General features: G+C 39.0%; 1 protein-coding gene across 1 annotated transcript in view; it reads left to right on the top strand.

The window, feature by feature from the left end:
- Positions 1 to 12,344: 12,344 nt before the first annotated feature.
- The window catches only part of MYL3 (myosin light chain 3), a 34,299-nt gene continuing 32,695 nt past the window's right edge, over positions 12,345 to 13,948 (top strand). The window contains exon 1 of the mRNA XM_075214435.1: positions 12,345 to 12,476. Within this exon, the coding sequence (XP_075070536.1) occupies positions 12,345 to 12,476 (132 nt within the window). The remainder of the gene's footprint in view (positions 12,477 to 13,948) is intronic.

Here is a 13,948-nt window from a genome sequence, read left to right on the forward strand (position 1 = left end):
GTCTTAATTCCCTAACCTACATTAGGGTTAATTTTGTCAGCAGCCAAATAACCTTTGGATGGAGCTAATAACTGTTATTGGCGCTAATGAACAAGGAGGTGCGGAGTGTAACGCACCCTGGTATTCACCATGGACCCCTGAAAGGAGGTTTGAGATATATTGAGGTGCTGTCACCTCAGTGAACATTTGCCATCAATGATTGTGAGCTTGTTAATTTATCAAGCTCCAAGTCTTCCAGGATGACATGAATTAAATGCTATACAGTACATTAGAAAAGTTCTGTACTGAAAAGCTTGCAATCTAGAAAGTGCATTTTTAAAGTTTTCTTTTGGTGTGATACCGTATATAACTCTGTGATGTCATGTGGATATACAGCACTGTGATGCTATATATAACTCTGTGATGTCATGTGGATATACAGCGCTGTGATACCATATATAACTCTGTGATGTCATGTGGATATACAGCACTGTGATACCATATATAACTCTGTGATGTCATGTGGATATACAGCGCTGTGATACCATATATAACTCTGTAATGTCATGTGGATATACAGCGCTGTGATACCATATATAACTCTGTAATGTCATGTGGATATACAGCGCTGTGATACCATATATAACTCTGTGATGTCATGTGGATATACAGCACTGTGATACCATATATAACTCTGTGATGTCATGTGGATATACAGCGCTGTGATACCATAAATAACTCTGTGATGTCATGTGGATATACAGCGCTGTGATACCATATATAACTCTGTGATGTCATGTGGATATACAGCGCTGTGATACCATATATAACTCTGTGATGTCATGTGGATATACAGCACTGTGATACCATATATAACTCTGTGATGTCATGTGGATATTCAGCACTGTGATACCATATATAACTCTGTGATGTCATGTGGATATACAGCGCTGTGATACCATAAATAACTCTGTGATGTCATGTGGATATACAGCGCTGTGATACCATATATAACTCTGTGATGTCATGTGGATATACAGCGCTGTGATACCATATATAACTCTGTGATGTCATGTGGATATACAGCACTGTGATACCATATATAACTCTGTGATGTCATGTGGATATTCAGCACTGTGATACCATATATAACTCTGTGATGTCATGTGGATATACAGCGCTGTGATACCATAAATAACTCTGTGATGTCATGTGGATATACAGCGCTGTGATACCATATATAACTCTGTGATGTCATGTGGATATACAGCGCTGTGATACCATATATAACTCTGTGATGTCATGTGGATATACAGCACTGTGATACCATATATAACTCTGGGATGTCATGTGGATATACAGCGCTGTGATACCATATATAACTCTGTGATGTCATGTGGATATACAGCGCTGTGATACCATATATAACTCTGTGATGTCATGTGGATATACAGCGTTGTGATTCCATATATAACTCTGTGATGTCATGTGGATATACAGCGTTGTGATTCCATATATAACTCTGTGATGTCATGTGGATATACAGCGTTGTGATTCCATATATAACTCTGTGATGTCATGTGGATATACAGCGTTGTGATGTCATGTGGATATACAGCGCTGTGATGCTATAAACTCTGTCACAGGTCCGATATTGCATAAACTTGTATTATGCCATCCGCTGCCTATCTGTGCTATTTGCAATACTTTATTCCTGTTATTTGCACTTGATATTATTTTAAAAATGTATTTACTGTTGCAAAAATATACAAGATGAAAATGAAGACGTCTTTGGGGTCAGCCATATTTAGAGACACTAAACTAACAGAAGCATCAAAATAAATTACACTCTTGACCTGTTTTCTCTATAACAAACATTAGTTTATCTCAGCTGTGACCTCCAGCAATTCAATAGATTAAAGTTATTTTTTGAGTCTATCCAACAATTACATAACTAATGAAAAAAATATAACAGGGATATAATAGTGACTGTGATATTGTGCACAACAGATAACTTAGCAGGGGAAGAATGATACAATGTGATACAAGGTGACTTCTAGAAGCAGAATGACATCGTGCAGATTAAATGTGTCGTATTTATCTGAATATGCCACAGTTATCTGAATATACCGTATTTCACAGACTATAAAGGTAAAACTATTATTGATTTGACTGCAACATCTTGTAGATGTTCTTTTTCAATAGCTAATTAATGTAGCTCTTTTTTTTCTACCAACATATAAATATTTTACCCTGGAGACCTTTCCGATTTAACCTGATGATTGACAAATTCCCTTTGGAGGAATATATTCCGGCTCTGAATGTTACTGAATAATTGACATTTAAATCCAACCGTTGAAAAGCTGGCAATCTAATTACACTGTCGGTGAGATGAAAAAGAAGACCAAAGTCACAACAGTGTTGTAATACTGAGCAGTGTGTCTGCATTGACAGAAGATAATGTCTGAAACCCATCCACGGGCATCACACTCAAAAATGCCATTGTAACATAAAACAATATAAATATTGGGCTGTGTACATAGGTGGACTGCATCACACATGGAATTGTGGGTCAAGCTGGAGGTCAGTACTGGATGTATGGACCTGGGGATAGATGGTTCTTGCTGCAACTGGATCCACACAAGGGGCCTGATTCATTAAGGATCTTAACTTAAGAAACTTCTTATTTAAGTCTCCTGGACAAAACCATGTTACAATGCAAGGGGTGCAAATTAGCATTCTGTTTTGCCATAAGTTAAATACTGACTGTTTTTTCATGTAACACACAAATATCAACTTTAAATTTCAGTGTACAAATAAGCTACCAAGTATTTGTGTGCTACGTGAAAAAACAGTGAGTATTTATTATCATTTTTGGGGAATTGAGGCTGATTTGAAGCTCAGGGATGAACTTGCTTTTTGCTGTGAATTACAATGGCTCTTGTTAGTGCATTGTCTGGCACCCTGGATTAGTCTGGGTCTGATAGAAGCACACATCCCAGGGGGGGGGGGGGGGGGGGAGGGGGGTCAGCGCTAATCGGCATGTATTAGCTGTAGTATTACCACTGTTATCCAAGGAACGGGTGAAGCCATTATTATTATTATTATTATTATTATCGTTTATTTGTTAGGCGCCACAAGGTTTCCGCAGCGCCGAACATGGTACAAACAGTAGACTATACAGGGTAAAACAGTACAGAACAATAAACACAAAGTACCAATACTTCAGAAACTCCAGGCAGGCAAGTACAGTAGAGACGGAGCGGAGGAACAGGTATGGAGACAGGAGGGGAGAGGGGCCCTGCTCATACGAACTTACATCCTAAGGGAGGGTAAACAAAATCAAACACAGAAGGGAGCCAGTGAGGCAAAGGGGAGAGAAAAAAGGGGCCAGGGGAGAAACAGAAGAGGTGAGACGTTAAGTGGATGGTTGGTAGGCCTTAAGGAACAGGTGAGTTTTATGTGCCTGCTTAAAGGAGCACAGATTGGGTGAGAGACGGATGGAGCGAGGGAGGTTGTTCCATTGAAGGGGGCCATCAAATGAACCATAACTGATTGCATGATCCAAGGACAATTGCATCTTGCACCACTTTTCTTTTCTGCCACTGCTGTGTGCCAATGTGTCCCAGATGTGCTAGGAACTGCCGTGTGTTTGAGTCATTGCTCTGTCGCTTACCATCCAGCCAGGTCACTACAGTCTTTCTTTGAAAGTGTATGAAAATAATATTGTGACTTGTGAGGTGGTCAAAATTGACTGCAAATGACTTGAAATTAGTGTTATTGAGGCTAATAATAATGTAGGGGGAAAAAAAGCAAAATTATGTAATTTTAGCAAAAAAAATAGAGATTTTACAAATTGGGATCCAAAACTAAAACCAAAAACAAAACACGTAAGGGCGGTTTTGCTAAAACCAAAACCAAAACCAACATACAAAATTAATCCAGATCCAAAACCAAAACCAGAACACGGGGGTCAGAGAACATCTCTAGTTTTTATATCGTTATCATTCACAGTAGGGGATGTATTTTTATCATTAAAATTCTCTCAGCATGAGTAACTTTATCTGTAATAGATTATCTAATCTGAGATACTTGGTAAATCAAAACACACAATAACAAAAAGTCTATGAAAACAAACATATAATAACCATATGATACATTTATGTAATAGCAAAAGGTCCAGGTTAAAAAATAAATAAGCAAAAACTCTAAGGAAAGTATATCATCATCATCATCAACATTTATTTATATAGCGCCAGCAAATTCTGTAGCGATTTGGAAACAAACATTAATAAAACAATACTGGGTAATACATACAGAGACAGGTAAGAGAACCCTGCTCACAAGCTTACCATATATATATATATATATATATATATATATATATACAGGAATATATAAACACACAGTGGTGGGAGTGAGGGATATACGTGGATATGTCATATTACCATTCTTCCTACTGCTACATTGTAACACTATCACATTCCAGTCACTCACATTATATGTATAGATATAGATATATATATATATATATATATATATATATATATAGTGGCAATTGGGACAATTTGCCACCTTCTACTAGAGGAAAGAGAGATGGTCTCCCTGGGAAACCACAGCCTAAAGGTGCAGAGAGGGCTAAATCTACACACACACACACACACACACACACACACACACACACGGAGCAGCACGGTGGCATAGTGGTAGCACTTCTGCCTCACAGCACTGGGGTCATGAGTTCAATTTCCGACCATGGCCTTATCTGTGTGGAGTTTGTATGTTCTCCCTGTGTTTGCGTGGGTTTCCTCCGGGTGCTCCGGTTTCCTCCCACACTCCGAAAAACATACTAGTAGGTTAATTGGCTACTATCAAAATTGACCCTAGTCTCTACCTGTCTGTCTGTCTCCCTCTCTGTCTGTGTGTGTGTGAGTGTGTGTCTATATTAGGGAATTTAGACTGTGAGCTCCAATGGGGCAGGGATAGATGTGAATGAGTTCTCTGTATAGCGCTGCGGAATCAGTGGCGCTATATAAATAAATGGTGCTGATGATGATGAAGGAGACCAAGTGGAGCACCTGGTCTAAACAATTAATTAGTCAGCCAGAGCAATGCCTGACAGGAAGCTTAAAAAGCTGGGTTTGAATTGTGTGTGGGAGACTGGTGTCAAAAAGTGGCCAGTGACTAGTTAGGGACCTAAGTGTTATAGGCAGTGTTTAGGGCTATTGGATTATGCTTATTGCGGTGAAAGTTTCATTTGTTTGCTGACTACACTGCCAAGACTGTTCATCCACCCTGGCAAGTAAAATAAACATCAAAGTGCTTCAGAAAACCTGTGTGAGGAGCCATTTGTTTCCACGTTTTTCACAATATATATATAGACAGTAATGGAAGTGGGGGGTATATGGGGGTATGTCATACCGCCACTTCATATATATATATATATATAATTTACAAAGGGAGGTGTTTGCTACGGGCTTCTAAGAGAGGAGCTAGGTATTTAGCTGGCAATTTGCAGAGAGCAAACATAGTTACACATTTGTACAGTAGTTACAGAGAAACATCATCACCATCATCATCATCATCATCATCATGAACAGGTGAAATACAGTATGTGTGACAAAATAATAGTTTAGAGTCTGATTTAACTTACATATTTTAATGTGGTTTAAAAGGCATCCTTCCCACAGCTAGCAGCCGGCGGACAGGGTGTGTCTGCAATTAAACAGAGCACTTGCAAAGAACTCCCTTTTAAAGGCAAGTTGGAAGTGTCATCTGTCCATCAAGTTAGGGCTGTGGGAAGTGTAAACTATTTAAACCTGTCTTTTTCTTTTATGTTTATGAACAACGCCAGACAGTGGCCGGTGTCTAGGGAGCTGGTGTCTGTCACTTTAGAATTAGGGTCACAAGAAACTGTGTGCAACTTTATGTTATGAATTACTCTGCCATCCTTACAATAAAAGTAAAAGCTAGCAGGCGTTTGTGTGTGCATCACCTGAAGTGTGCCCGTGTCGCTATATATATATATATATATATATATACACATATACATACTCTGTACACTTGTCTGTCTGAGAAGACTTTGGCGTGAGTTGGTCAGCTTAACATATATATATATACATATATACCATACTTACCAACTTTCTGTTGGTGAAATCCGGGAGCCTGCAGAGGAGGTGGGCGTAACGGGGGGCGGGGCTCCAAATGGCGTCATTTTGGACCCACCCCCATGACGTGATGACGCAAAATGCGTCATTTGACAGTGGGGGGCGGGGCCAAACACCGCGATTCACCGGGAATCGCGGCGTTTGGGACTTAATTCTGCCCACTTCACTAGGAAGTGGGCAGAATTATCCAGATGCGGGGGATTGCCACACTCGCCCGGGAGACTCTCGCAAAATGCGGGAGTCTCCCGGATATTTCGGGAGAGTTGGCAAGTCTGATATATACACGTATACATACTCAGTACACTTGTCTGTCTGTTTCTCATTCATATTTCCTGCATTTGTGTGTTCAGCTTTGAAGAGAGCTTTCTGCGTGTCCTATTTCCTCTGCTATAATGAAACCTAATCTCTCTTTATCTCTCACTTCCAGAGTTGTGCTAAGCACTTGGGTCATGTCGTGTTTGTCCAGCACTCTGGTGTAAATTAAAGCAGAATGTCGGTTCAGTCACATGAGCCCTGCAAATAGAAAGTGTTTGTACTCCAGATGATGGAATCTGTCTGAACTCGTCACATGGGACTCAGTAATGAACAAACACCAGACAGGAGTCACATAGCTGCTTCCACACAGGTGCTAATAAGGAGATCATAATTCATATTACATCATTAGGATGTATCCACTAACCAGTGCTCAGGCTCATAGCAAGATCCTGGTAATCATGGAAATTATCCTGTATCATTGGCTGATGTAAGAAAACAAACAAACTACAAAATTATATCACTAAGGAATCACAATCATATAGTATTTAGTCCGGCGTCATTGAGGTTGTGTCATAATGACCCGGGGCGTTTTACATTACATGTATCTTGTCACTTAGTTAAGTGACTTTGTCAAACCTTTCAGCGGCTTCCTACCCGTTTCCAGCTACCACTCAGCCAGCCGGCGTTAGCGCAGAGAACTAGACGGGCGCAATTTCCAAAAAGGTTCTTATGGCCCAACTTTAATGTCGGTGTAACAATTTAATGCTATTTTAGTATGTGATGTTTTAAATAAATGCATTTTGTAGCTTGGCAAAAGGCGGAGTAGATATCGCAGAGGAGCTATGTTTGTCATGGAGTGAGCGGCAATTCGAGGAACTAGCCCCTGACTATTTTCTATGCCATGATAAATATGGCTGGAATCAATGCAATCACAATAGATCGCAACAACGACGTAATCTCATCAAAACCTTGGGCCTTGCTCTCCTTGAGCATCCGCGAAGGTGTATGTCATTTACTGAGAGAAATGCGCAAAAGAATTAGAGATTTCACTGGAGAATCTTCAGAGGAGCCACCAACAAAAGTACCAGGAGTATGAAAAAGATGTCAAGTGTGTCCAGCTAAAAAAAGGTCGTAAGTCCACTCATACATGCAAAGAGTGTTACACATGTATGTGCCCGGAACACCTGAGTTCATATTGCAGCGATTGTAGTGATAAGCTGGGTGACACTGATTAGTTGTAGGACTGAAATTGTTTTTGTCAAAGATCTCATACGTAAGTCAACGAAAAAGTTTAAGTTTAGATTCAAATTGTATTTTTTGCTAAGATACAATAACACAGAAGTTGTCAATTTTGTTGATTTTTTTTTTTTTAAGACTACGTAGAAATAAAAACAACTTCTGTCTATTCCCTCTGGTTTTTTTTAATCAAAATGCCTAATTCAATTACACACACTAATAATCTTCTAAAATCATCCTTAAAATTTCAAAATCAGGCATAAAATATCCCCGGGTCATAATGACGCATCTCAACATCCGTGTAACACCCTTCCAACACAATGATGCTGGGTAAAATGAAAAAACAATTAGATGCACTTTTACATTCACCCAAGAAAGTGAAAACACTGATATTATTGGACATTTTTTAATCCATCGCTTTTTTTAATAAAATCTAATATATTTACCTTAATTAATCTCTTAATCCTACTAGAATTATGATTATTCCTAAAGCACCAGTCACATTTGGAAGTGCTCTATAACTGGGGAGATTACAGCTAGTGACATCCACTTGTATAATAACAGTTATATGCTGAAGTTAGGGCCCTGGCATAGGAGCTTACACTCTAAGGTATTAATACTATATTTGTTCCCAGTCCTAGTTCTGCTAAAGTCTTCAATGAGATTTGATCTAATGAAGTTATAAAGAAATCTAGTTACACATAGTGCTGTATATAATGTTCTGTACATCCTGTGTCGGCAGTTAGATGACCATTGTACATGTTGACTTTTCAGATAAGACTTTGTGAAATCAATACGTGCTAAAAATTCCCCCAGCAGCTCTCTCTGCCCCCCTCCCCTTCCTCACCCTATATAGACTTCTTTACTTTCTTATCAGACTTCTTTTATAGGAAAAGAGGGAGGTGAGTGGGGGAGCCAAGGGCAGGGTCGAAGGAAGACCACTCGTGGCTGTCTTGTCTAATCAAAGTCATTGTGTCCCCCAGGAAGGGTTGTTCTAGAGATAGAGCATAAAATCAGAACACAAGGGCAACTTTACTGCACACAAGAGAAATTTAGAAACATTGTGAGGTTAGAGGGTCCCTAGGATCTCTCATTGCCATATTTGGAGGTATAAAAATGTCCTGTTACAACAACAGCAGCAATTCTCTCCGGTCACCGTACAGGTACCAGTAAGTTGTCAGGAATCGATCAATTATTGGAGCACAGTCTTCATACTCTTCTGCAAATAGGTTTCTAGAAAAAGTCCACTTTTATGGATATGGACTGTCTTTTTGTAATGGAAGTGCCAGCTCTCAGCAGCTCATGGAGCTTCTCCCAGTTTCCGTGCTGCTATTGTGGAACTACAAGTTTCAGCATGCAGTAACAGCCATTGACTTCAAGCACCAGCATGCTCTTACAGTTAGTGACTTCCAGTTTGTGTTTCTTGGCATTTATCTATTTAACTATCTACATATATATATATATATATACAAATTAACCCGTGCATGATACTCATGCATTCTAGTCAAATAAAGCTACTTAAGGTCTTAAAAAGGTTCTTGTCATGCATTTGGACCTAGCCCAGGCCTCCTCAGGGGAAGAGCGTTACTTCCCGACGCAAGCGCCCTTTTTAATGTGTGTTCATGAGGTAAAATTACCTCATGAAAACGAGTTTGACCCCTCAACTCGTAAATTTAGCCTTTACTACCCCTCCCATGGGGGGAAGGGGGGATGATGGAAGTTAACTGACTTGACTATTCTAATTTTTTTGTCAAATAATGTCAGTATACCAAATTTCAGGTCAATTGGATGAGCCCTTTCTGAGAAAATAGTTTTTTACACACACACACTAACGCACGCCTCTACACATGTGTGTTCTTGAGGTAAAATTACCTCACGAAAATGAGTTTGAGCCCTACCAAATTTCAGCCCTTTTTGAATTTTTTTTCCCACACACACTAAGAATTTAGTAGGTCAGTGTATAACTCTGCCCAGCAGGTGGCGCTGCAACTTGGTTTTTTTTTCCACACACACACAGACAGACAGACGCCACTAAGCATTTATATATTAGATATGTGTGTGTGTGTATATATGCATATTTATATTATATGAAGGGGGCTACTTGCACTCCGGCCCCTTCATTCAGATGGCCTCAATCTGGAAACATTTGACGTCATTTAAGAGGCTCAGGCAATGCGCACAGCAAACCGTCTGGGTCTGAGTGGGGGTACGGAGGCCTCGGAGGTTGAGGTGATCCAGCATTGCTGGCCACCCCTCACCTCCTCCCCCTGCAGCCCCTGATCTCACTCCACAAAGGAAAATCGCTATTTTTGCATCACTCCATAAAATGCAACGTCTGTTCCATACGCCTTCAGTCCTCTGCTGCTTGTGCAAATATCATTTTCTGTACATTTTTGTGCCTCATAAAATCAGACACCTTGCTGTACATATAACTGTACTGTCACCGTTCAGTGGACATTTTATGCTTCTTTAATGACCTCCAATGTGTCTGATCGGCAGAAATGATTGACAGGAGACAGTTGTAGTAATTAAAAAATGACTTTTATCATAAATCATCTTTTTAATTCATCTTTCATTCAAAGCACTTATATTTATCTTGTTTTAATAGGTGGAGGAATCTGAGAAACGCTGTAAACACGTCCACCCTTTAATCTGACATTTATACATATACTGAGGGAATAATTCTCCTTTCAGCTCTCAAGTGAAGGGAAAAAGGAAGACACAATTAATGCTGTATTGTTTAATACAACAAGACTTTAAACTGGATGTAGGGAGAATATTTATCAAATCTTCTATAAAGGAAAAGTGGAGATGTTGCCTATAGCAACCTGTCAGATTCTAGCTATCATTCATCTAGTACATTCTATAAAATTATAGCTAAAATCTGATTGGTTGCTATGGGCAACACCTCAATTCTTCCTTTTTAAAAGCTTTGATGAATCTATGCCTTACAGTGGGCACCTATATATATATATATACTGTCAGACCTGGCCAACCTGTGACTCTCTGGATGTGACACTACAAGTCCCAAAGTGCCCTGACAGCTATCAGCCGGCTATCTACTGGCAAAGCATGCTGGGGCTTGTAGTTTCACACCCGGAGGCCATCTGTAGTTTATGTCAGATGAATAAAGTTAACAAATCCTCCATAGTTATTTTATGCAGTATTGGACCAGTTAAAATATATGGAGTCTCCGGCACTAATTGGTATATGGACAAATAAAACAAAACAACAAATGCAGCAGATCAATAGAGGAAATGCCAATCCTCTAAAAACACACATATAATACAAAAAACAGATTGCGCAAATGATGTTTATATATAAAGGTATATACATATAATAAAAACCAGACAGAAAATTCAGCTATCCAACAAACTGATTCTCAACTGGATACATATGTAAACAATAATAGAGTATTCCAAATATTATCACATATGGCTGTTAACAGACATAAAGCAGTCTATAGATATATAATCAGCGAATATCATATGCATGAGAAAACTCTCAAATAATTCCACAATTTGAACAGATCCGCAACCAAACAGATTGATATATGGTTGTTTCTTGGTATTATGAACACAGATTCCGTTCCAAGTTGTTATTCTTCCAGTGGATTAGTTCGCTAGTTCTGATAATAATGTTCCATAAAACAGATATATTGATGCATAAATTCACACATGTTTTGCATACTTCTGTTTTGTAAACTAGTCATGCGATGTAAGCACATTATCAGAACTAGCGAACTAATCCACTGGAAGAATAACAACTTGGAACGGAATCTGTGTTCATAATACCAAGAAACAACCATATATCAATCTGTTTGGTTGCGGATCTGTTCAAATTGTGGAATTATTTGAGAGTTTTCTCATGCATATGATATTCGCTGATTATATACCTATAGACCGCTTTATGACTGTTAACAGCCATATGTGATAATATTTGGAATACTCTATTATTGTTTACATATGTATCTAGTTGAGAATCAGTTTGTTGGATAGAAGTATTGGACCAGTTGGCAAATTGATTCTGTGAACGGTTCAAACAAAAAAGTGTTTGAAAAATATATTTTAAGGGTATAAATAATTGTTAATCATGTAATTGTGTTGAATTTATTTTTAATTTACCTCTTCATAGAATTTAAAAAAAAAAAACAATTATGTTCTACATTGTGTGATAAGACCTTCAGAAAACGCCAAAACTGATACTTGAAGTTCGTGAAATTCTCTCACTATTGTCTATTAAAATTGTCTGTTTGGTGCTGAACATTTATGTCAGACAAAGGAATTTGTGTCATTAGTTCTTACAAAAGAAAGGAAAAGTATTCCAAGGATAATTTGGTGTATGAAGGACGGAGATCTCTGGGCAGTGTGCAATAGGAAAATTCAAAGCCTAGCACATTGGAGAAGGTATATAATATATGTCTGTATAATAGCCTGGCTGTTATACAAGGTACTACAATGTGCTATTTCATAACAATGCTATGTCCACCTGCTCTAAAATAGCAGAGTGAATGTTTTCTCCTTATATAGCTGTCCGTCCTGTCCATCTATTGTCAGGAGCTGTCGGCACTTACTTAGGGGGAGGAGAGCTGGCTCCGTTGGCATTTAAGGTCTGAGCACATAAAGACCTTTTTGGCCAGATCCATCCGTGCAGTTTGCTCCCTTGCCACCTTCTTACAGACTGTGTGTAGACATTAGACCCACCACCATGCCACCCAAGAAGCCAGAACCTAAGAAGGAGGACCCCAAGGCAGCAGCAAAGGCGGCACCAGCACCACCACCACCACCACCACAACCCGAGCTGCCCAAGGAACCGGCCTTCGACCCATCCTCAGTCACTGTAAGTTTATGTGGGATCCTAGAGTGTAGATGGCGGTGTCTTTATCATTACAATGTCCAGCGATGACTGTCTGCTACTACGCTGCTTTATTGAAACAAATCTTAGAGTATCCAATATAAAAATGCAATTTGCAACATTGTAACAGTGGCCCAACGATGACTTGGGGCTAGATTTACTAAACTGAGGGTTTGAAAAAGTGGGGATGTTGCCTATAGCAACCAATCAGATTCTAGCTTTCATTTATTTAGTACCTTCTACAAAATGACAGCTAGAATCTGATTGGTTGCTATAGGCAACATCCCCACTTTTTCAAACCCGCAGCTTTGTAAATCTAGCCCTAGATGTCTATATGTGTATGGATTATCTGAGTGTCTGACATTTGCAACAATGTTTCTATTATGTACCTTGTAGTTCGTCTGCTGTTTTCAGCAGTGAGGTTCTAGGCAGGATCTTTGGTGTACATACAAAAAAAATCTCCCCCCACTGGGACACTCCTTATCTCAATTATCTTCAGGTCTCAAAAGTTGCTGATGATTATTATTATTAACATTTAGTTATATAGCGCCAGCATAATCCGTAGCTCTTTAAATATGGGATCATGACAATAATAATAATAATTATTTATATAATGTTGCTTATTTTATTCAGAGACTCTCTCCTATTTTGTCCATGTTTGAACAAACCGCCGTTTAGTCCACTTGTCTCCTGGTCTGTGTCTGGCAGAATGCAGGTGAGAGTGTTGACAGCATTCTCTTCTGTAAACATACAAAGGTAATCATAGAGACAACGTGAGGGGGTCTGGCTAAGTTTCCAGGATTGTCCAAAATTAGGGAACTCACACACAAATTGTAGTCATACGAAATTGGGCAGATTTTGATTGTTCTTTCTAAATCCATGCAGGAAACGCAATGTTCGTCACTGTGATATCAACCACTGATGAACATTCAAAATAAATCAACTTTTTCTTTGGCAAAATCAATATACTGTTGGTTTGAAATATAAAGGTCTGGCTGGTAAAAATAAAGTTCTGTGATATTAACAGGGAAAAAGCGAAACAGAGATTGGGGGTCGAACTTTTCGCCCCACAACAGCTGGTACCCATGGAGTAGGTTAATGTTAATTGAAAGACAAATGATCAGGAAGTAAATGTATCAAGCTGAGAGTTTTCCGGGGGGGGGTTTGAAAACTGGAGATGTTGCCTATAGCAACCAATCAGATTCTAGCTGTCATTTTGTAGAATGTACTAAATAAATGATAGCTAGAATCTCATTGGTTTTTTCAAACCCACCGGAAAACTCTCAGCTTGATACATTTACCTCCAGATATTGATACATCACCTTCAAATGCTGCAACCACTCATTTATAAACAGAAAGGGGAAAAAAGGAAAGAAAAAAAAAGTATATTTTCTCCAAGACAAACCATGTTACAATGTAAGGGGTGCAAAATAGTTTATTATTTTGCACATAAGTTA

This window comes from Mixophyes fleayi, chromosome 5 (assembly GCF_038048845.1).
Source record: "Mixophyes fleayi isolate aMixFle1 chromosome 5, aMixFle1.hap1, whole genome shotgun sequence".
Classification (NCBI taxonomy): domain Eukaryota; kingdom Metazoa; phylum Chordata; class Amphibia; order Anura; family Limnodynastidae; genus Mixophyes; species Mixophyes fleayi.